The sequence below is a fragment of the Diabrotica undecimpunctata genome, chromosome 4 (genome assembly GCF_040954645.1).
Source record: "Diabrotica undecimpunctata isolate CICGRU chromosome 4, icDiaUnde3, whole genome shotgun sequence".
Classification (NCBI taxonomy): domain Eukaryota; kingdom Metazoa; phylum Arthropoda; class Insecta; order Coleoptera; family Chrysomelidae; genus Diabrotica; species Diabrotica undecimpunctata.
The window spans coordinates 162050389-162076676 of record NC_092806.1 but is presented as its reverse complement, the minus strand read 5'-3'; the positions used below and the strand labels follow the sequence as shown (position 1 = coordinate 162076676).

The 26288-nt window shown below is 34.5% G+C and overlaps 1 protein-coding gene across 3 annotated transcripts in view; it reads right to left on the bottom strand.

Moving 5' to 3' along the window:
- Positions 1–9837, bottom strand: part of LOC140440388 (uncharacterized) — a 113574-nt gene extending 103737 nt beyond the window's left edge. Inside the window, exon 1 of one of the 3 annotated variants that reach the window (XM_072530856.1) lies at positions 9488–9837. Coding sequence is in view for 1 of the 3 variants with exons in the window: in XM_072530855.1 (XP_072386956.1) it covers positions 9620–9724 (105 nt within the window). In the remaining 2 variants the exon portion in view is untranslated. The remainder of the gene's footprint in view (positions 1–9487) is intronic. The other 2 variants (XM_072530857.1, XM_072530855.1) reach the window with 2 other exon arrangements.
- Positions 9838–26288: the final 16451 nt, after the last annotated feature.

Here is a 26288-nt window from a genome sequence, read left to right as displayed (position 1 = left end):
AAAAGGTAGATAAATAATAGCTGATGACAAATCCTTGAATTCATTGAACAATCATAAAAAGTGAAAAAATCATTTGTTTGTCTATAAAACGTTTCTTATAGGTTAAAGTTTAAGATTTAAAAATGGTTCAAATAAAAGTTGTAGATCTTAAAAAGTTCTATTTTGAGCAATTGACCGATATAGTCGCAAAGAACTGTTATTTTTGCACCAATTTATAAATGTTAATAACTTTGATTTTTGCATAATGACGTCTATCCATTTAAGCCAAAGTTTTACAATTATTATTGCTTCACCCTGTATAATTATTATTTATACCATTAGCATTTTTTATAGTCTTTTCAATGATGTATCACAAGTACGGAGTTGCAATTTAAACTTTTTTGGTTGTAGTTGGTGGGGCCTAGGGGGTTGATGGGGGTGAGTTCTCTTTCGTGTCATTTTAGTTCCCCCTTACTATCCTAGAAACGATTTCAAGCATTTTTCGATATCAGCTTTTGTTTGTGAGATATAGCCCATTGTAAGTTTTAAAATTGACTCACTGTATATAAAAGGCAAGCATTTTAAGGAAGCAATATCAGAGAAACAACAGGGTATATCAATAAACGGTAAAATCTTAAACAACATAAGATTCGCAGACGACACCGCTGTTTTTGCAGACAGCCTAGAAGCATTGCAACGCTTAGTAAATAGATTACATCAAGTCAGTATCAAATATGGACTACAAATGAACGTTAAAAAAACCAAGTGCATGATTATTTCTAAACAACATACAGTAGGAAGGCTAGATATCGAGGGAAAACAAGTAGAAAGAGTAAATAACTACAAATATCTGGGAACCTGGGTAAATTAAAACAATGATCAAGATAGAGAAATAAGGACACGCATTGAAATTGCAAGACAAGTATTTATAAAAATGAAAACAATGTTTGTCAATCGAGACCTTCCTCTGGATCTGAGGATAAGAGCCTTAAGATGCTACGTGTTCTCGACTTTGTTGAATGGAATGGAAAGCTGGACACTAAAAGTGGATAGTATAAAGAAGTTGGAATCATTTGAGATGTGGTGAAGGATTTTGAAAATACCATAGACCCAACGAGTAACAAATGCAGAAGTGTTAAGAAGGCTACAAAAGGATTGCGAGGTCATAAAGCACATCAAAACAAGAAAGCTGGAATATTTAGGCCACATTACCAGAGGTGCGAAATATGAGATATTAAGGCTCATAATGCAAGGTAAAATCAAGGGTAAAAGATCCATAGGAAGACGAAGAATTTCCTGGCTGAGAAACCTAAGAGACTGGTATAGTTGCAGCTCAGTAGATCTGTTTAGAGCAGCCGCCAATAAGGTACGAATAGCTGTGATGATAGCCAACCTCCGATAGGAGAAGGAACTACAAGAAGAAGAATATAAAAGGCTAAGACGACAAGTCATACTGTTTGCCCGGTAGGTTAACTATGGCAGTTAAAATGTAAAATATTTATTTGCCAAATAAAGTACCGAATGAGAAGTTATCTTGAAGATCAATTGTGTTTATTGTAGTTTGTTATTATGTTGTAGATTATCGCAAAATCACAAATATAACCTAAATATTGTTGTTTATTGTGGGTGAGAGACGTGGATCTGGTATTAGAAGATTTAATGAAATCGAAGAGTATTTTAGTTTTTGTAATGATAGAGACTTTTAAGAGGTTTAGATTAAGTAAATCGACAGTGATTTATATTCTGAGAATATATTGTAAATAGTTGTTAATAAAAGATTATAAAAGTAGGTATTCTACTTCTTTTTCTTCACTTAGTTAAGTAAGACATTCAATGTTTTCATAATCTTGGTCATTAAAAAAATGGATTAATTAATGTTTTCCAAGAGATATTAGTGCTATTGATTAAATAATAACAGTATAGAATTCTAAAATGAAAATATATATGTATAAATAATTCTATATTCTCGATAAGTTTAAATGGAGATAATAGAAATGGGTTGTTACTTGGAGATTCTGATTATAAAGTAAAGCCATTTTTAAGAAGTCCACTAAACAATCCAATTTCTATAGTGAATTTCATATTAGAACCAAATATTAACAGAACTTTTTATGTATGGAAGAAAAGGTTTAGGTGCTATTTTACCCAATGGAAGTGGCTGTAAATTTAAAAAGATTCAACCGTTCTAATCTACAGCAACATTCTATAACCTAGCGAGAGATCAAAATGAAGACAATTTTGAAGATGAATTGCTTTTTTGAATGTTTGTTGATCCTAAAATATTGGCATTTGGCAAATCGCAGCCAATTCTTTGAATCTTCAATTTTAAGATACTTTAAAAAATTCAACATTTTAGAAAAATTTTTATAAGACTTTTTAGTTTATAAACATTTATACCAACTTTGATATTTTTTATATCACGCGTCGGTAAGTAGGTTCACTGAAAAGATAACAGAGACACAAAAAAGAACTTTCAATGACCAACAGGCAACCAAGATATCATTTCTAGCATATTTCTATTGTTTATTAACATAAGAGCTGAAAATTGAACATATTATAAGTGAAGATTTAAATTTTACGATCCAATTTATAGACGGCATACAGAGAAGGTGTAAAAAGTTATAATCCGTTAAAATAATCGTACTCCTAAAATATCGCCAAGTTAAAATGGAGGAGAGAACTTTCAGAGTTTCGTTGCTGGAAAAATTTGCAATATCTCGCCTTCCATGACACACAGAACATTCATTTTTTTAAACTGGTGTAGCTCAAGAAAACAATAAGAACTGAGCTACTTTCACCTTCCGGAAAAATCGGAAAATTAAAGTTATGAATTACCTACTAAATAAAGCAATGGATTTTCTTTACGACCTTACAACCTTTCCAGATAAGTTCTAATGGCACATTCCGGAAGGGAAGTAGTTGTAGAGATGACCAAACTTAATAGGTGTATGGTGTGGAGATGATCCAAGCAAAATAAAATTGGTAAGACACATTAGTACCAGTTATTGATGGATACGACTAAATTTCAAAACACTATTTTGGGAATTTAACCCTACATATGGGAAAAGTAACTTATTCGCTGTGTTCAAATACTTGGAGAGGACACGAGAAATGATCGTGCGTGTGAAGCGGCGAAACCTTGCATTTATATTAGCACATTTCATAAGTGCTGTCATTAAAGAAAATGAGATTTCGCAAATGTTGTATTATAAATTGTAAAAATACAGCAAAAAATATAGCAAGAAATAGTCAATTTAAGTTCTATTCGTTACCAAATTACAAGCAAAAGTTAATGCAAAGGAAAAAAAAATCTAATATAATTATTGTATTAAATAACAAGTTTGTCGTTTTATTTGCAGTTTATATACGAGTATTATATAATACGAAAGAAGCTCTTTCTTTAGACCAAGTAGATAATGACCCTGAGAGCACTTGGATCTATCTCAAAGATAAGGTAATCGAGGATGCAAAAGACTGTGAGACAGCTGTTTCCACGGGCCGTAAGCCGTGGACATCCGATAATACGTGGACGTATTCAAAGCAAAAAAAAACATAAAACTAGATACAGAACAAACGATGAATAAAGAGAGAGCGTTATGGAAAGAAATCAGAAAACAGTGCCGCAAAGACAAAGCTGATTACATCTCTCAAATATGCAGAGAGATAGAGGAACATGGCTGTCGAAATGAACCGAGGGATTTATTTCAGAAGATCAAACCAGAGAATTAAAATCTCAAATGTGGTCTCTAATAGATAAGTAAGGTAATCTAAAGACCGATACTGACGAAATACTGAAAACATGGCGAAACTATTGTGGCGAGCTATATAAAAAGAGTGGCCCTCTGACTAGCCTAGAGAACCTACTGTCTTACTCGTTGACGTCAAAGATGCAGTTAAATCGCTAAAGAGAAATAAATCCCCAGGCATTGATTTAATAGCAGCTGAAATACTAGTTACTAGGTAACAAAGAATTACATATCATCCATTCTATCTGTGTCGCTGTTCGGAATTCAGGGAAATGGCCATCTGATTGGTGTACTTCAATTTATATCCCGCTAATCAAGAAAGGAACAACTTCTTCTTCTTCATGTGCCTTGTCCGTTCCGAACGTTGGCAATCAACATGGCTATTCAGACTTTGTTTACGGCAGATCTGAATAGTTCAGCAGATGATAATCCGAACCATTGCCGCAAGTTTTGGAGCCACGAGTGTCTTCTCCTCCCTGGACCCCTTCTGCTGTCTATTTTCCCTTGAACGATCAGTTGTAGTACTCTATATTTATTATGTCTCATAACGTGACCCAAGTATTCCAACTTTCTTTTCTTTATACTTATTCCTACCTCTCTCTCTTTACCTATCCGGCGTAGTACCTCTTCGTTGGTCACGTGCTCAGTCCAGAATATACGTAATATACGTCGGTAAGCCCACATTTCGAAGGCCTCTACTTTTTTCATCAATGTTGCGGTCATTGTCCACGGGGACCTCCATTCCATATAACAAAACCGGGAATACATAACATTTCAGAAGTCGAATTTTGAGAGGTAGGGTGAGGCTTTTAGAGGTGAAAATTTGCTTCATGCTAGTGAACGATGCTCTTGCCTTTTCTACTCTTATACGTATTTCCTTCGCTTGATCCCAATTTGAGTTAACTGTTGTTCCCAAGTAGATGTACGAATCCACGTGTTCAATTCTTTCATTGTGTAATATCAGTTGCTGTGGTGGTTGTTGGGTTTTGCTTACTAACATCCATTTGGTTTTTGTGATATTTAGTCTGAGTCCGTATTGTGCACTTGTTTTTTGTATCTTACTCATTAGGCAACTCAGTTCCTCCATGCTACTTGCTAGAATCACAGTGTCATCAGCATACCTTATGTTATTAATTATTTCTCCATTTATCTTTATGCCTTCTGTGCTTTCCTCCAGCGCTGTCTTAAATACTCCTTCTGAGTATATATTAAAGACAATAGGAGACAAGATACAGCCCTGTCGTACCCCTTTCTTGATCTCAATTTTATTGGTCAATGTAGATCCTACTTTCACTTTAGCTGTTTGGCCCCAATAGAGACTCGCTATTGTTCGAATGTCTCTGTAGTCGACTCCGATCTTATGGAGAACTTCAATTATCTTTTCGTGCTTTACGTTATCGAATGCTTTTGCGTAGTCTATAAAGCATATGTACACATCTTTGTTCATATCTCTGCAGCGCTGGATGAGTACCTGTAGACTAAAAAGTGCTTCTCTTGTCCCAAAAGAATTCCGAAACCCAAACTGCGAATCTCCAATGTTATCCTCACATTTTTTGCTTATTCTGTTGTAAATAACCTTGGTGTATGCCTTCGAAATGTGGTTAATTAGACTTATCATCCGATGTTGATCACAAGACTTTGCTTTTGGTTTTTTCGGTATGGCAACAAAAGTTGACTCTAGCCAGTCTTCAGGAAACTCCCCGCTGTTATAAATATTGTTAAAGAGTCTAACGAGTGAGTCTAGAAATTGACTGTTTGTTTCGCACAGCATTTTCAATACTTCCCCGTATACGTTATCGTTGCCTGGTCTTTTGTTATTTTTAAGACCCTTTATAGCATTCTCCACTTCTGATTTTAGAATAGAAGGGCCAGTATCATCATTGCTCAGTGTATACCCACTAGGACGGTCATCATTAAACAGTTGTTCCACATAAGTTTCTTTTACAGCTGTATGCGTCCCCATTTGATTTGAACATAATACAGATATACAACAAGATATACAAAGGAACAACACGTTACAGAAATATCAGATAGTGGACAATTTTGTCTATCTCGGGTCTAGTATAAACAACTGACGATGGTAACTGTGAAGCAGAAGTTCGGAGACGTATTGGTATGGCAAAAAATGCGATGAGTCGATTTGCTAAAGTTTGGAAAGACAGATCTATCTCTCAAAATATCAAGATGAGACTGGTGAATGTCCTTGTATTCTCAATATTTCTATACGGGGCAGAGACTTGGACTCTTCGCGGACACGAGCGCCAAATTATTGATGCCTTTGAGATGATGTGCTGGAGAAGAATGCTGCGCATACCTTGGACAGCTCATAGGACAAACTTTTCCATTCTAAACCAAATCGAGATTAGAAAAAAAACTGTCCACAATATGTCAACAACGCATTCTACAATTTTTCGGTCACGTGGTTCGCAGAGGTGACGATAGTTTGGAGAGATTAACTGCTGTGAAGCTCTCACAGCAGCTGAAGATAGAGACCAATAGGAATATTGAAAGTAATAACGATCCGAGTAATTATATTAGATCCGAGATACGAGTAATATATTAAAAATGCTAATAATTTTGATTCATTTGTTTATTATAAGAAATGTTTTAGTAGCTTTGTTTTCCATAAATTATCACTTGTATTTAATATACTATCAACTTAAATACTTTTCTGGTGATTGCTTTTTTTGTATCTAGTAGATTTTTGTTGTAAACATTTATTTTCCGCGATTCGTTCTAGTAAATGTGACCAAAAATTATTCCTTCAACTGACCAGATACTTTTTGGATAGAAACTACTATGTATTATGACACGCAAAATATGGTCCAGAAGTCACCATCAAAAACAGAACACATTTGTGTAGGGGGGAGTGTTCATCAGTATCTACTGTACAAAAAAAGTGGAAAATATTTAATGTATAATATGTAAAATTATCAACATAAAATAATATGTTGGCGTACGGCCTAAATTTTTGGCAAATATTAAGAGAAAACGGTATAAAATGATAGACGATAATTGAGTAGACAATGACAAGATTACAATCAATATAATCTTATTGCATCAATTCTTATGTTCTGAATTTATTTATTTTAGTTTTTATATTTCTAATTATATTAATTATACAATAAAAACTTTGTAGAAAAAATCTACATAATAAAGATTAAATTGTATTGAAACAAACTAAAAATTCGAAGAAATCATTTATAAGACCTTACATTTGAGAAATAATTTACAATGTGAATGTATTTCTAATGGACAACATTGCTCAATCTCTCAATCAGTGCCATTTTTAGCACTCATATAGTCTAAATGTTGCGAAAACTTGACAAAAATCGCTGGAGTAAAAAATATTGCATGCAAAAAACTAACTACATACTTTTATAAAACAGTGACATAAACATAACACTTTGGGGATGCTTTGGGGACATAAAATAGTAAATAATATTTAATTTAATATATACTATATAAAAGGTCCAGGGATGTGTCATAAAATCTTAAATAACATTTTATTTATTTTACAAAATAGCTCATTTTTGAACAAATGAACCGACTTTGAAAATAACGGGGGACAAAGATTCACAAATTAGAAATGTAAGTGCAACACATATATATCATAAAAATAATATTGCAGAATACACCGCAAAGATAAAGGATATGACACAGCAAAGTACTAATCTTCTTCTTCTAGTGTCTATACAAATACATATGACGTGAAAAATACGCGATAATTTTTATAAAATACCACGATTGAGGTCCACTGGACATCTAGCATAATCACAACCCTCCCAGACGATTCCTATCACCTTGGAAGTATGTATTTTAGTGATAATTAGTTTCTAATCATGAAAATACGCCGTTCACATAGCACGATAGATAAAAAATTTGGAAATAAAAATTGTTGACAATTGGCCAGCTAAATCTCCAGATTTGAACCCAACTGAATGTTTATCCTAACTATATTCGTAGAGATTTTGTCGTGGAAGAAAGGCTAGCCTCTCGTCACTACGAGCACACAAACAAAGAAGAGAAGCTCATCAATCATCCGGAAACTATAACTATTTCGTTACAATACCATACTTCTAAAGCTCAACAGAAACTACTCAACTCAGAAAAACCGGGATAAAGCTCAATTTAAGTACACCGATTAAAGCTTAACCTCCTTTACACTCGATCTAAGAGGTCTATTGTGGCTCATCCCTAGGTTAACTACCTGTTGAATCGGAGGGTTGACAACAAGTTCGAAAGCCACAAATGTAGATATAGAGTGCACGCAGAAGACGTTTAAGATCGCAGTGTGGAAAAATCTAGGAGAAAAAAACCATCCATCTATCTACAATCTACAAATTAGCCAGTAATATCTTAAAATCTCTATTCCAACACCCAGCGGGAGGCATTTTTATGTCTGGAAAATGAAATACAATGACCGAAAACAAAAATTTTCTTCTTTTGGGTTTACATAATATAAAAAAACATGTATGAATTGAAAATTTGAGGAAAGCCAAAGAATATACGAGTAGAATAGAATTAAATTAGATAGGTTTTAGATAATTATTTAACATATATTTTGGAATAGGTAATGTCATTTCATTGTGGTATGTATATTATTATAAATGTGATTGTTCAGATGAATACTAAAAACTTTCGTTAACAGTAAATATGTTTGATTTAATAAAAAAAAAGTATTACAAACGAGAGGACCCGATATATATCGCAAGAAATCAAATACCTACACCTTATATTTACTCAGGCTAAAATTTCTCATGTAAAAGATGACCGAGCAGAAGAAGTAGTATGTATACGGAAGTGTTTCTACTACGGAAGACTTTGCCACATTTATAGCACATCTTCAACGATAGACAAGGGATATTAAGAAGTAGAAGTACTCAAATATAATATAGAAACATTAGTAACTTTGTAAAATACACAAATATGTTATAAACCTTTAATAAAACATCCCTCGAGCTGTTATTATTTCAACCACTTCAAAATAAAACGCAGATAAGTGAGGTTATGTTCCAAATAAAATACTACTGCCAGACAAGTAAATAAAATGAAATATGTATAATAAATTTAAGGTAAAACAATTTTGACATATCACTTGTTGGAGATATATGCACAATATTAGGGTACATAGTTTAAAACTACTCTTATATTGTGGTGTATGGTGTCACTCTGTATAAAACGAACCCTACTGTTTTTGTGGTGATTAAATATACATATAGGCCAACTTTGGGCTAAATACTCTAAATAGCTTTAATACAAATAAAAAATAGTTTTCTTGTTAAAAGACAAAACAATGAGGAAGGAAAGGCACACTCTAGGATCATGCGCAGAAGGGTATTATATACCTATGTTGGCCTTACAAGATAAATAATTTTTAAGGGTTAATTTATAATTAAACAAAGTTAAATTTTAGTAAAGATATAGTATATGATACGCATATGTGATATTGTAGATATAGGATAGGTTATTATTGTTAAACTGAGCAATATAGTTCTTGGTTTTTAAGGAAAGGATACAATTTGACAGCTAGGTTGTTTAAGACACTATTTTGTTCAAATTAAAGCTATTTGTTGGTGTTAAATGATTTTTAGAATGCTAAAGAATTGTTTTAAACATGTAGAGTTGTTGAAATGCTGGTAGAAAAATGGCAATAGCGATTTGACTCCAGCAAAAGGTATTGATTTGTAGAGAGTAGTTTTTTTAGTGTTATGTCGAGATTTTAGAGAGTATAAGATGTAGAGAGTCACACTAAAACTTACATTGAATTAAAAATAGAAGTCTACCTTGAAAACTTAAAAAATAAACAGCACATTACATAAAAATTGAGTTATCACAGTTCACAGCCTTATCTGATTTTTGGTACATTATCTGATGAAAAATAGTCGCAGTACCTTTTTATTAATAGTCAATTTTTGTCGCATGACAGTTATACACTTTTTAAGCTTTCGTTTTACGATATTATCACTATGCCATACGCGATAGACGGTCACCAACATCGGACATACTAGTTATACGGCACAGAACGACAGAAAGTGTCAACGGGAGAAGCACGGAACTTCGAGTTCGGAGCGTGAGCGTGGCCAGCCGACTGAGTTGGCTATGTCAAGTGTACTGTAGTAGTCGCCTCGTCGTGATCGCGAACGTCTAGACAGTTGGATATCACACCCCCCACCCCCCGCACTCTTTGATAACACAGGCGACCCTGACTGATGCACATACACACGCAGTGTTTCAACACCGTTGCCGTGTCTCACAATTTTACAAGATGCTACAGACAATTCTTTTTTCAAATTACAAACTGAAACGTTTGTATTGTGATTGTGAGACGACGTATTAAATTAAAATTAAAACAAAAACAAAGAAAACAAAAGAACCGAAAGCTAACAATATGCTTTTTTAAAGGATATTGTAATAACTACAATCTAATCATAGATATATATCATCTGCAGTTATTTTCTTATTTAAATTATTAAAAGATAATCTAGCCCATTTTCTGTGATAACATTAATGCTTTTTAGCTTGTTCACTTATCAGCACTATGCTCTGTTTTCAGTCTCACTGCTTTTTACTTGACCAACTCGAAGGATTTTCTTCTCCTGAATCTTTTTTCTGGATCCACATTATTTAACAGTTGGATTTCTTCGAAATTTACATGTTGAAGCAGTCATTGCTCATGTCTGATAGCACGTCTGGTTATCACCTCTTCAACCGTCTCCATTATTAGATCCCGACATACGGAACTGTTTCGTCGTACCATAGAGCCTTCCTATTGTTCCATAGCATTTTCTTCTGAAACCTCTGGACTATTGGAAATAACGTCATCTTATTTTCTTTGTGCATCTTCAGAGTTGCATCCTTCATACCAATGTCCATACTAGTCTAAAAACAATTTGATTTAAATTTATTTAAAGTTACATAAGAAATACAACACTAACTAATGTAGAAAGCACAAGGGATATAGAAAATGACAACTCAATAATAAACGATGTGAATCATAAAGTCAAAAAGACGAAATCAGGAATTAAATACTGGATATGCTTGAAAATAGACGATAAGAACGTGGTGGAATACAAGATAATTGACAAAGAGACAAGGAGTGTTATTCATAATCATCAACCTGTACGTGTCCACTGCTGAACATATGTCTCCCTAAGCTCTTTCTATCTGTCCTTGTCTTATGCGACTAACACGCTCCAGGTCATCAGTCCATCTAATTGGTGGGTCTCTTCTGCTGTGCTCAGTGCTTCTTATCTTGGCCTCCACTCGACAATATGTTTTGGAGACGTGTCTTGTCCAATTCCATTTCAGAGACGCGATTCTTTCAAAAACGGCTGTTGTTTTTGTACTACGACGTATTTTTTTATTTAGGGATTTGGTCTTTATATCTCTTTGAGCCACTTGAATCTTGTTCACCACCTTTTTGGTTTATGGAATATGCTAATGATTAGATAGTATTAGGTCATAATGATATGGATTACGTTAGTGTAGCAATGGTCTATTCTATTTTAACATGTTCTGCTGGCTTCTGGTATCGAATGCTTTCTCGTAGTCCACGAATATCAGTGCCAATGGTTTGATGTATTCTACAGAATTTTCTATCAGGTTCTTTATCACTAGTAAGTAGTAAGTGCTCGTTAGTGCTGTATCCCGAACTAAATCCAGTTCGTGTTGTTAGAAAAGCCAAAAATGGATGCATGAACAACGTGACGAAATTAAAAAATTTTGGAGCAACGATAGAGCTCGTTTAATCTTCGTTAAAAAGAGAAAGAAGCAGCAGGAATCCATAAACCTAATATTTCAGAGTGTACAGTATATAGGGACAGTAGTCCTGTAATAGATTCTTCTTCTTCTTTTGATGATTACATGATTCTGTTTCTTTTTCAATGTGTCTCCAGTAAGTTGTCGTTCCATCGTTTTAGTGGTCTTCCTACTGATCGTCTTCCTATTGGGAAACCGTCTCTTGCCGTCTTTACTACTCTATTTGTTGTCATTCGGCTTATATGATCATTCCATTTTACTCTTCTATTTCTTACCCAGTTCTTGATGTTCTCCACCATTCATCTACGTCGAATATCTGTACTTCTAGCTCTGTCCCATAGTGTCTTGCCATCAATTTTTCCAAGTGTTTTCATCTCTGCCGTTTATAACATTATTTTTGTCCTCCCTGTGTTAGGTCGTGTTTCTGCCGCGTATGTTATTATTGGTCTGATGACTGTTTTGTAAATTCTGCCTTTCATTTTTCTGCTTTTCATTTTTCTTTCTCGATATTTTTATTTCTCCATATTGTTTTACTCAGGCAGCCTGCGGCCCTGTTTGCTTTATTCACTTGATCTTCCACTTCAGTTTCGAGCTTTCCGTAGCTAAATAATGTGACGTCTAGATATATTAAATTGGTGCATCATGCGTTGTAAATCGTCTTCACTTTGAGAGAATAGTAATGCGTCGTCTGCATAACAGATTATTTTAAGTTGTTTTTCTCCCATTTGGTATCCTTTTTCAGTTCTTACTTTTTTATTTCATCCATAATCAGGTTGAACAATAGAGGATTCAGGGAATCTTCCTCTCTTATCCCATTGCCAACTATTTTATTGTGTTGTTTTGGTAGATATTTTCGATCGTTTTGATTATTCCTAGAGGTATCTCTCTTGCGTACAATAAGTGGATCATCATCATCAGTACCTCGACAACCCTTTCTGGGTCCTGGCTTGTTCTAGGATTTTCCGCCATTCTGTTCTGTTCCTTGCTTTGTTTTTCCAGTTGGTAATCTTAAGTGTTTTCAGATCTTGTTCCACTTGTTCCATGTATTTAAGTTTGGGTCTTCCCTTTGACCTTCTTCCTACTGGTGTTTGTCTCATAATATGTTTTGGTGTTTCAGTCTCCAACATTCGTTCAACATGGCCCATCCAGCGCAGACATCCGATCTTTATGGATGTTATGATCTCGGGTTCGTTGTATGCTGTGTACAGTTCAAAGTTATATCTTCTGCGCCATATGGCATTTTCCTTTACCCCCTTATATATGTGTCTAAGGATTTTTCGTTCAAATGTGCCTAATAGGTTTTCATCGCTTTTCGATAGTGTCCATGTCTCTGATCCATATACAAGGACCGGTTTTATCAGGGTCTTGTATATTTTGCATTTGGTGTTTCTTGTGATGTTGTTAGATCTTAGATGTTTAATTAGTCCATTATATGTTTTATTAGCGATATGTATTCTTCTCTTAACTTCTTCACTGACATTGTTATCTGCGGTAACTAGTGAACCTAGGTATGTAAAATTTTTCACGCTTTCGATGTTATAGTCTCCTATTGTCAGATTCTGTAGGTTTCTTTGGCCTGTCGATTTACTGACCTTCATGTATTTGGTTTTTATTTCATTAATGTTTAGGCCACTGTTTTGTGCCGCTCTTTCTATCGCATTAAATGCTTCTATCATCTCTCTTTCGCTTCTGGCTATGATATCAACATCATCTGCAAATGCCAATATTTGTACACTTTTTGTTATTATTGTTCCTCTGGTGTTGACTTTTGACTCCCTAATTATTTTCTCTAATGTGATGTTGAATAGAATACAGGATAGGGCATCTCCCTGTGGTAGGCCCGTTCTCACATGAATTGTATCTGTTAGTTCGTTTTGAATTCGAATTTTGCTTTGTACTTTAAGTGTTTCTTTTATGATATCAATGAGTTGAGTTGGAATATTAAACTCTTTCAGTGCATGAATCAGAAATTCTCGATGGATGCTATCATAGGCATTCTCAAAGTCAATGAAAAGATGATGTGTGTCTATATTAAATTCACTTGTCTTTTCCAACTATTTGTTCCGCATATGGTCTCAATCGGTCATACACAATATTTGACAGTATTTTATATGCCACAGTCAGTAGCGTTATTGCTCGGTAGTTTTTACATTGAAGCTGATCTCCCTTTTTATGTAGTGGAATAATTACTCCGGTATTCCAGTCTTGTGGCAGTTGTTTATTATTCCATATGTTCACTATTAGTTCGTGTATCGCATTCAATAGGGAGTCTCCACCTTCCTTTATTAATTCTGCGCTGATATTGTCTAATCCAGGTGACTTGTTGTTTTTCAGTCTGGTAACTGCTTCTTGCATTTCAGCCACTGAAGGTGGGGTTGTTTCTCTGGTATCCGTTTGATCCAGTATAATTCCATCATATAGTGGATCTTCGTTTTTTTCAAACTTTTCTTTGAAGAATTCTGTCCATCTTTGTAGTATTTCACTCTGTTGAGTTACTATATCTCCTTCTTTGCCTCTACACATCATTGTTCTTGGTTTAAATTCTTTTCTACTTTTGTTAAGTTTTTGGTAGAATTTTCTGGTTTCTGATGTTTTATTTAGTTCTTCCATTTCCTGGAGTTCTTTTTCTATGTGTTCTCTTTTCTTTCTGCGATGTATTTTCTTCTCTTCCCTCCTTAGCATTCTATATTCCTCCTCTGCCTTTCGTGTTCTATGTCGTTGTTGTAGTCGTTGATATGCATTATTTTTCCTCTCTGTTATGTTGCGACACTCTTCATCGAACCACTGTCCTTCAGTTGATTTGGGCTTTTTTTGTAGACCTAGGATCTCTTTGGCCGCGTCTTGTATGATGGTTTTACACGCTTCCCATTATCTGTTTATTTCCTCGTGCTTTTGTCTGTTATCTAGCCTTACTTTTATATATTCATTGTATTTTGCCTTTTTGCTGTTGTCTGCTAAGTTTTTTATTTCATTATACAATAAGTGGATAATGTCCTTTAATTTGACACGGTCAAATGCCTTCTTAAGATCCACGAAACATAGATATGCCGGTTTGTTGTATTCTAATGATTTCTCTTGCACTTGCTTCATTATAAACATAGCCTCGTTGCATTTTCTTCCCGACTTAACACCTTGTTATTCTTCTGCTAGTGTTATAATTTCATTCAGTTTATGTTATTACTTTGGTTGTTAATTTTAGTGTTCTGTTTAATAAATGAATTCCTCTGTAATTTTTCGAGTCCGATTTGTCTCCCTTTTTGAAGAGACTTATTAGAAAACTGAAATTAGATGAAAATACAAGTAAAAATGACGCAAGTGACCAAAATTTGCATATAAAAGTAGTATCGAACAAAACCAGCTAAAATTTATCTGTCTTTAAGTATATAGTGCAAAAATCTAGCAATAACACAGTAATAACGGTAAATAAATGGAATAATACTTTTTAAAGACTGTTATCAAAATGTCATTAATAACAAATTACAGCAAAAAATATAATCATTGCGTGAATTTCCTCATTGCCTTGAGGTGTTTGAGTTTATATAAGATTTTATGTTTTATATCAAAGGTAAATATTATATCCAGTGTTCCATTTCAAAAGTTAATTTTACATTTTACACGAAAGCAAAACAGTGATCTCTTGGAGATAATTATAAACTTAATCGAAGTGGGAATAGTGCGATTTTTGTTTAAAATACTGTCATATGAAGCCACATTTTGATTTTACAGGTATAAAATACTGAATTATCTCTTTATTCGTTTCTCTTTGTTTTTTTTTATTTTTCAACCTGTTTTGGTTGTTTTGCATTCCGTTTAATCCAAGACTTTAATACCGACACAAATATATCAAATCGGAAGGAAGATATTTATCATCATCATTTTGGCTTTACAACCCTGCGTCGGCCCTAGCCTCCTCAAGAATTTCTCTCCAGTCGTCTCTATCCATCGCCTTTCTCCGCCAAGCACATATTCCCATATTTCTCATGTCTTCATCGATATTATCCAGGAACCTTGTTCTGGGTCTTCCTCTTCTTCTCTGACCAATGAGTCTATCAAGGAAAGTTTTTCTAGCTGGGTCATTTTGTTCCATCCGCATTACATGTCCTATCCACCTCAGACGTCCTATCTTAATATGTTTTACGATAGCAGGTTCCTCGTATGTATATTCTATTAAGTTCGAAGTTGTATCGTCTTCTCCACACTCCATTGTCATTCACTGATCCATAGATTCGCCTTAGTACTTTTATTTCGAAACATCCTAACATGTTTTCATTATTTTTTGTTAGAGTCCAGATCTCTGAACCATATGTTTGGACTGGGCGTATTATTGTTTTGTAGAGTTTTGTTTTTATATTTCTCGATATAATTGCGGATTTAAGGAGGAGATTGAGCACAAAATAGCATCTGTTAGCCGTGTAAATTTTGCGGTTTTTCTCTGCGGCAGTATTATTTTCAGTGTTAAGGAGCGCTCCCAGGTATACAAATTCGTTCACTGCTTCGATGACGTCGTTTTCTATAACAAGTGGTCGTAGTATTTGTGGTTGCGTGCTTATTTTCATATACTTCGTGTCGTTGGTGTTTATTATTAAACCCATTTTTGTAGCTGATTCTTTTAATGCTACATACGCCTCTCGTACAGCGTTTTTCGTTCTCCCAACAATATTGATATCATTAGCATAGGCCAGAGTTTACACTGATTTATTATATATTGAACCCGTGGATGTGATTTTTGATATACGTATTACTTTTTCCAGAGCCAGATTGAACAGTATACAGGAGAGAGTGTCTCCCTGGCGCAGCCCATTATTGTTTTGAACATTTCTCTTCTATTCACAGAGTCGTAGGCTGCTTTGTAGTCTATACATATGTTATGAGTATCAATACCATATTCTAGTGTTTTTCCAAAATTTGTTTCAGGGTTTCAATTTGACAAATTGTCGATTTACTACCTCTGAAACCAACCTGGTATTCTCCTACTATTATTCGTTCTGCATATGGTGCCATACGGTGACATAGTACTGTGAAAAATATTTTATACGCTGCATTTAGAAGCGTAATTCCTCTGTGGTATTCAAAGATATCTCCTTTTTTGTGTATGGTCCAAAGTATTTCAATATTCCAATCATTGGGGAGGGATTTCTGTATTCATATTTCTTTTATAAGCTGCTGTAATGCCATTATGGTATCATGTCCACCTTCTTTATATAGTTCAGCTGGGAGATTATCTATTCCGGTTGACTTGTTTCTGGCTAGTTTTTTAACTGCATCTTTAACTTTAAGAATCGGTGGTGGTTCTTCTTCCTTATCGTATATTCTCCTTATCTCATCTCCTTCGTCTTCCAGGATTTCTTCTTCTTTCTCTATATTAAGTGCCTGGTTAAAGTATTCCACCCATCTATTCAATACATCTTTCCTTGTTGTTATTAGGTCGCCATTCTGACTTCTGCATTGTCTTGTGGTTGCCTAGAATTCTTTTCTGTTGATGTTAACTTTCTTATAGAATGATCTGAATTCTGTGTCTCTGTTGACGGTTTCTCTATATTTAAGTTCCCCATTTAGGTGGTTTCGTTTTTTTCTTTTGTGCATCCACTTTTCTTCTCTTCTCTTTGTCTGGTAATTATCTACAGTTGTTCTATTTCGTCGGGTAAGCATCTTTCTATAGGCCTCATTTTTTTCTTTTGTTGCATTCGTGCATTTATCGTCAAAACAATGATTTTTACGCCAATAAAAAGTACCATAAAAAGTACACAAACTACAAAAATGGGCCAAAAATTTTGGTTAATTTCAAATCAACAGAACTGCTGTCCAACGGAAATTGCAACGTAGCAACAAAGTGAACTGATCATAGCTTAAATCCAAGAAATGAGTATTACCACGCGCTGGAACAATTTGACATTTTTGACGGTTGTATCTGGATATATCATGTGATACAATGACAACTGATATGTATATAGTATCCGTATATTTAGTATTGTAGCAAACAGTGTTTATTATATATCGTGGCTGAATGGATCAATAATCCAAAGCCATTAAAAAAAATTGTAGCAATTTCTTTCTTCCTTCTCTTATAGACCCACGTCTTGTCAATTTTTAAAAAGTTTACTATATTTTATCATTCTTAGCATATTCTAACGATTATGGAGCAATCTCTCTTACATATTCATTCTTCATATCTGCCCACGATTGTCTAAAATTCGCTTTTCTGTGCCGTATTGTACCGGCTTGTTTCCTTATGTCATAGTCCCATCTTAAATTTGGATACCACAGTGTAATTCTAGTGGACCACCTCTTGTCAGTTCTTCTTGCTAAATTTCCCGCCCACTGCCATTTTAAAGATTTAATTCTGTGGATTACATCAGTGACCTTGGTTTTCTGTCTGATCCATTCTATTCTTTTTCGATCTCTCTTTATTATACCCAGCATGCATCGCTCCATTGACCTTTGAGTGACTTTGAGTTTCGATATTACCTTTTTCGTTAGTGTCCACGTTTCGCAACCGTATGTCATGATTGGTAATATACACTGATCGAATGTTTTTTTCTTCAGATGGATTGGCATCTTCGATTTGAATATAACTGCATTTCTACCAAAAGATGCCAAGCCAGTTTCATTCTTCTGGGGATTTCTGGAAGTAAGGAGCCAGATTTATGTATTAATTGTCTCTGGTATACATACTCGTCTGCTGTCTCAAGTGCAGTGTTGTTTATTATTACATCTTGGACATCCACTAGCTCGTTGTACATGGTTCTTGTTTTTGTCAAGTTCATTTTTAGGCCAACTTCATTGCTAGCTGAATTTAGGTCGCTTATAATTTCTTGTAGTTCTGCAGGATTATTACTAATCAGAACGATGTCGTCTCCAAACCTTGGATGGCTAAAGTATTCTCCATCAATGGATATTCCTTAGTTCTGCCAGTTCATTTTGCTGGATATATTTTCTAGAGTTGAAGTGAAGAACTTTGGTGATATTGCGTCTTCTTTCAGACGCCTCTGGCAGTGGGAAATTATGGAGTGTTTTTTACCTTAGCCTTTGCTTGTCTGTATATATTTGCTAAAGTTTGTATGTACGGTTTATCAATGCCTTTTTGCCAGCATTTAATTCGTTTTTTAATCTGTTGTTGATGGTCTTTGTGAATATCTTGTATACGATTGGTAGTAGACTTATATATTTGTAATTTTTGATATTCTCTTTGCTACCTTTGTTTTGAATGAGAATTATGTTTGCTATATTCCAGTGGTCTGGTGTGCATCTCGATCTTAGACAGTTCGTAAATATGCCTGCTAAGATTTTCCAGGTTTTATTACCAGCGTATTTAAGCAGTTCCACTGTTATCCGTGTATATTCCCGTATTTCGACAAGAATTTGTCCATTTTAGACTTTAGTGGTTTCTTCTTTTTTACTTCGCTATTTCTTTCTTTATGGCACTTAAAACCATTTTCTGCCTTTCTGATTACACGTGCTTTGAATTATGTATCTTATGTTTCTCTTTTAATTTTTCATTAGATAACTAAACCAGCAGTATAGATATAATAATAAGATATTCATATTATATGAATAATTATTGGTGCAGTGATAGAGGAAGACAAGAAACAATACTATTAAATACAACATTTGGTAGAACAGGGGAGTATCCTTGTTTCTGTTGACATCTCCACTAACTTTAAATGTTTTTTCTATTTTTACCATACTCCTAATCTTCATTCCTATCAAATACAATTATTTAGTGAATACCCACATAATGAAGTAAGCGAGACAGTCAGATAAAACGCTAAATTGTTAACAATTACAATATCAAAGTATGTTTAATAGCGTCATTACCCTATCTTGGACCGTTGTAAGTTATCCTAATACGGTTTTAATGTTTTTTGGTTATTAGACAGGATTTCTGGTAATACCATTTAACTCTTATCTAGTATTTTTCCATGAGTAAAATAGATACTGTGTCTGGTCTATTTTAAATGATAGCTTCCTTTATGTGTCAGCTCAATATATTAATGTTTAATAGGTATTTAATATTAAAGAAAAGCAGGAAAGTGAAAGTGGGCAAGAATATTAAAGCTGTAAATATTTTTCTTTAAGAGCGTAGGCGCAAAATTTCGGGCCAATGCTTTTTAAATGCATTCATTGTTTTCGAATCCTGAGAAAACTAATAAGTATTTTTGAAAAATTTAAACGCAAAATGAAAGAATACATTATTACTGAGGACCGAAGGTCCCTGAAAACTTCTATATTGTTTATTTTAATAAGTTACCAGAGTGTGAAAGAAGAGAAAATTTAGTGTTTTTTAATTTCAAATATCTTATTCAAAAAAACTTTTGGTTTATTCTAAGGGACTTTTGGCCCTCGGTAATAATGTAGTCTTTCATTCTGTGTTTAAATTTTTCAAAAATATTTGTTAGTTTTCTCAGGATTCGAAAAAAATGAATGCCTTTAAAAAGCATTGGCCCGAAATTTTGCGCCTACGCTTTTAAGAGTTTCTATTCATTATTTCAGCTTTTTATTCCTTTCAGTACTTCTTTATAACTCCACATCAACAGTATACATTAAACACTAAAAAAGTCTTTTAGCAAAAATGTACTTCTCCCCTCTCACCACACTCACAATTTTGTGAGTCGCTCTTTACTGTGTCTTTCCAGCTCTTTCTTGGCTTTCCAACCGGTCTCTTATACTGCATTCTAGCATTCAGTGCTCTTTTTGGTAGCCTATCATCTTCCATTCTTATCACATGTCCGGCCAATGTAATTTTTGTGTTCTAATGAAATCTGACAGTGGTGCTTCCTTATAAAGTTGATAAAGCTCGTTGTTGTAACGACTTCTGAAGATTTCGTTTTCCCTCATAGGTCCTAGTATTCTCCTCAGCACTTTCCTTTCGAACGTGTCGAGTTTGCTTTTAGATGTTTCTTTTAGGACCCATGCTTCACTGCCATAGCATGATATTGGTCGAATTAAGGTTTTATAGATTCTCATCTTTGTATTTCGGTGGACATTTTTAGACCGAAATATATGGGACAAGGCAAAATAAGCTCTGTTTGCCTTCGTTATTCTCTTTTGTATTTCTCTATCTTCTGATCCGTTGGCATATATTTCTACTCCCAGGTATGTAAACTTTACAACTGTTTCAATGTCATCTTCATGTATGTTTTGTGGGACTATATTTCATCTCGTCTGTATCATTATTTTTGTTTTTTTTCTGTATTAATTTTCAGACCTAGCCTTTTTGTTTGCCTTTTTAATTCTGCGTATGTTTCCTGTCCTCCTGTTGATGTTATATTCATAATATTAATATCAGCGGCATAAGCGGCCAGTTGAACCGTTCGGTTGGTCAGTAGTTTTTCTCGTCCAGTTCCAGTTTGCATTTGCCTAACCGCATACTCCAGTGCCAGGTTAAGCAAAGTTGGGCCAGTCCATCTCCCTGCTCCCTGCGAAATTTTGAAAAAGTCTGTCCGGTGGTTTTGTATTTGTACATATACCTGAGTTTCATCCATTGTGACTTTAATGAGTCTATTTAGCTTGTGGGGTATTGCCAATTCAGCCAATATATTGTAGAGTTTGTTCCTTTTGACTGAGTCCTACGCCTGTTTGAAGTCTACAAACACGTTGTAAATGTCGGAAGTCCGTCTAATACTCTCCAATAATATTTTCTGCTAGTGGTTAAAGCCTTCGGTCTATAACATACGTGAGTACTTTATATGCTGTACATAGTAAAGAAATTCCGCGGTAGTTTTTGCAGTGGAGTTTGTCTCCTTTTTTATAGATCGGGCATACTATACATTTCTTCCAGTCGTCGGGCATTTTCTATTCTTGCCATATGTCTTTGATGAGCGCGTGTATGTGACTTGCTAGGTGGTCGCCACCTACCTTATACAATTTTCTGCTGGTATTTCGTCAACTCCCCGGGCTTTATTGTTTTTCTGGGCCTTAATAGCTTCGAGAACTTCCTCTATGGTTGGAGCTTCTACTCCATTCTCTACTTCATTCTCTTCTACTTAGTTCGTACCCATTTCATCTTCTATGTCTACTTGTGTACCAAGTAGGGTCTGAAAATAATGCTTCCAGGTTTCTGTGACTTTCTGTTGGTCACTGATTATTTGCCCATTTTCATCTTACCATAGACTTGTTTGAGGTTTATACCCACTTTTTATCTTTTTTAGGTATTTGAAGCCTCCCATTATTTCGTTGTTTTTGAAATTTTTTTCCATTTTTTCTATTTGTCCATTTTCATCGGCTCTTTTTTTATTTCTTTACGTTAGGCTATTATATCTTCCTTTTGCTTCTGAAGTCATTTTTATGATGTAGACTATCTCTTTTTATGTTAGACCCCTTTCTACAATAGTATATTTTTTTCCTTTATCTTGTCTTGTAGTTCAATTTACCACCAACATTTTTCCTAATTTTAAAATTGTTTTGTGTCACGGTACTCTTTCCTTTTCCTATTTTCTTCAAAGGACCTTATATTTTTTTTAGGCCCTCATACCTTTTTTCTTGTCCCAATTTAATCTACTTTAGTTTGCTTTCATTTTTTAATAGGGTAGATTGATTTCTTCATGTTTAAATTTTCACAAAATGTCAATTAGGTTCAAACTTGTATGCATTACTGACAAATATTTTGAACAAAAGAATCCCGTCATATAGCCGTATCATAAATGAATCAATATAGAAAAGGAATAAAAAATTGAAGCAATTACACAATGATTACAAGGAAATAGATCAAAACGAAAAAGTTCGCTGTGATGTTGCTATAATAATAGTTTTACAAATAAAAGGCAGATATCGAGCACAGTTGACTGTTAAAGTTACTAGTTAACTGTTAACTGTGCTCGATATCTGCCTTTTGTTTGTAAATCTCGTATATTGGAGCATTCAAATATATCTTCTTTAGCTGTAATAATAGACTAGAAGTAGAACGGAAAGCTGCCCTTACATAAATAATTAGATAGCAAGAACAATATTAAAATTTAATGTAGGTCCTACCGCAATTAGTAGCATTAATGTTGTAGACAAAGAAAAAAGGAAGAAACCATATGGTTATAGGATACAGTAGAATTAAACCTGTTTCTGACAGATTAATAATAATCCAACTGAATACTACTCCGGTCAAATTAAATGTTTTACAAGTGTATGCTCCAACCAGCGATAAACCAGAAGAAGATCTAGAGCAATTCTATGAATTGTTGATAAATTCACTTAAACAAGTTAAAAAAGAAGATATAACTATTATTATGGGTGACTTGAATGCGAAAATTATTAAAGGGAAAAGCGGTGAATTAATTGGTGAATTTGGTCTAGGGAAGAGAAATGAAAGGGGAGAAAGATTAAAACTATTTGTAGAGGAAGAAGAATTTGCAATACTAAATACGTTCTTCAAACTACCACCAAGACGTTTATATATACTTGGGTCTCTCCGCAAATCAACCAGAAAACATAATAAGGAATCAAATTGATTACATAATGGTGAACAAGAGATTCCGTAATGAATGCCTATCAGTTAAAAGTTACCCCGGTGCTGACGTATTATCAGATCATACCTGTTATTGGTAAATTTAGGTTTAGATTGCCGGAGAAACCTGCCGGAGAAGACCAGGCAGAAAGCATGCTTAGATCACATTTAACTAACGGTCGAACAACTAATAGAAAAAAGAATAGCCAAAAATAGATCCGTCCATCTGGCTTTTGTTGATCTTAAGAAGGCATATGACTCAATACCTAGAACCAAGCTATGGGAAGCAATGGAAGACATCGAAGTTCCACGAAGATTAATAAACGCGGTAAAAGCACTCTACAAGAATAACGAAGTAGCTATCAAAACGGGCAATAGAATATGCAGTCCATTTAAGACGACAAAGATACTACTACAGGGTTGCTCCACATCCCCCACCCTGTTCAAAATATTCCTGGAAAAAACCCTGAAACCATGGAAAAGAAAGTGCGAAGGAATGGGTATACCAGTAAGGAACGAATATTTATATACGCTAAGTTTTGCCGACGACCAAATAGTGATCGCACAAGACGAGGATGACCTCAGTTTTATGATGAGAAAACTGGAGCAGGAATATACAAAGAATGGGATTGAAATAAACCTAAAGAAAACTTAATACCTAACAACGGAGAATACAGAAATAAAACAGCTGGAAATAAACGAAGGTAAACAAATCAAAGGAACAGACAAGTATAAGTTTTTAGGTTTCATAATATCAAACAAAGGAACAACGAAGGAAGATATAAAAAATAGACTAGGACAAACAAGAGACTGCATACGAAAATTGAACCCGGTACTATGGGATAAGAACATCAGCATGAGAACAAAGAAAAAAATATATAATACCATGACAAGAAGTATCCTCACTTATGGGTGTGACAATTGGACAATAAATAAGAAAACCAAAAACAAAATAAGAGCAACAGAGATGGAATTCCTAAGAAGAAGCTGCAGAGTAACAAGAAGAGATAGAATAAATAACATGGAGATTAAGAGGAGAATGGGAATGAACTCCGACATAATAGACTACATCGAACAGAAGAGGTTAACCTGGTACGGACATGTCAGAAGAGCCGACGAAAATCGGTGGATAAATAGAATAACAGAGTGGAGCCCGATAGGAAGAAGAAAGAGAGGCAGACCCCGAAGATCTTTCAGAGATGAGGTGGACGAAGCAATGAGTAGAAGAAACCTACAGGAAGGGGACTGGCTAAACAGGAAAAATTGGAGAAAACGGTTGAGTGAAGGAATACAGTGAAAACTGTGGAAATCCTTGTATATATATATATATATATATATATATATATATATATATATATATATATATATATTTAAAAAGGTTACAAATTAAGAGTAGTAACAAAAAAATGTGATATGAGAAGACTGAAAGATAAGGAAACAAAGGAGACAGTCGCACGGATTCTTTCAGAAAAGCTAAAGTAACATGGAGCAAACATATGATCCAGAAGAATCCCTCCAAAATATATATGAAACCTTTAACAATATCAGAGAACATCTAATAGAAAATAAAGAGAAGAGGAAAAGTTAGATGAATGGCAATATACTGCAACTCATGGAAGAAAGGAGAAAATCAAAGAATAACAAAATAATGTACAAAAATATTCAGAGACAAATAAGAACTGAAATACGAAAGGCCAAAAAAAATTGGTTAAAAACACAGAGAGTTGTTGAAACAAAGGTGTTCGGAACGCAGTGGGCACGAGAGAGGCTTTCTTTAGCATACAAGCGCTATTTCATACAGCCATTTGATACAGTAAAACACGACAAGCTGATGGAGATATTAACAGATATTGCATCGGCTATCCGTACAGAGGCAGGAGAATCGAATGATATCAAAATCAGCGTGGGGTCCGACAGGGATGTATACTTTCACCCTTGCTGTTTAACATATACTCTGGGGAAATCTTTCAAGAAGCAGTAAAAGATGTTAAAGCCCTAATTCGAATTAACTGAGAATGTAACAATAACATCACATACGCGGATGACACGGTGGTATTCGCTGACAATTATGAAGCCCTTCAGGAGTTAATGAATAGCATCACTGAAGTGAGTCAGAGATATGGAAAAAAACATTAAGAAAACAAAATGTATGCTGATCTCTAAGAAGGAACAGCAAATTGAGAGAATCAGTGTGAATGGTTAACCAATAGAAAGGGTAAAAACATACACCCACCTTGGTACGAACGTCAATGAAAATTGGGACCATTCCCTAGAAATAAAATGTAGGATAGAGAAAGCAAGATCTGCATTTAAAAAAATGGCTAAGCTATTCAAATGCCACGATTTATCAGTACCCTTAAAAATCAGGTTACTACGAGGTTGTATCTTTCCTATACTGTTGTAAGGAGTTGAGTCGTGGACTCTCACATACGCTACCTGAAAGAAAATTGAGGCTTTCGAAATGTGGCTTTATCGTAGAATCCTGAAAATATCCTATACCGGAGTAAGTAAGGAAAAGTAGAAGGAAATCGAGGACTAGGAAGGCGACGGATTTTCTGGCTGAAAAATCTACGTACGTGGTTCAATACAACAACCACAAATCTTTTCAGAGCCGCAGTTTGCAAACTACATACATTGCCATGATGGTAGCCAACATCCGAAACGGAATAGAATTACAACAAGAAGAAGAAACAGTTTACAAAAGAGTACGTAACATTAAGAAAATTACATTAAACACTACACTAAGCATCACTCTATACAAACTCATTGTCTGGTATTTAGTAAGTATAGACGGAATTTACCCATTAATGATGAACGCTATCGGTCGGTGGATGATAATAATAACTATGATTACAATTTTTGTGTTAAATCCAGACTAAACATCCTTTGCTAACAACTTGAAGATATAAATGACCTGAATAATATATGGATCTGTCAAAATATTTCAGAGAACTTGATTTCCTCTTAATGAAGAGGTTTGTTTGATTACTAATCAGTCTGTTCGTTTATGTTCGTTATCTTTGTAATAATCGCGGAGATGATTTAATGATTTAAGGCAGTGAGAACAGCATTTCTGTTATTTATGGATAAGTGAGCGTTGAAGCGAAACGAAGAGTATTATGTTAAAATTGTATTTTTTTTATCTATACTTTCTTTGTTATTTAGAGAGACTTTATATTGATTCTTTCACCGAAAATGTAATTCCCGTAGAATCTTCTTTTTTTTTCAGAATACCTTCGTCCACTCTACTCAAAAGTTTATCTAAATTCGTAAAATGCATTATTTAAATAGAAGAAACATGGGCGTAGCTGAGGGGTCCAATCAGGTCTCAGACCCCTCTAGAACACTTTAGGACAGGGTTTCCCAAA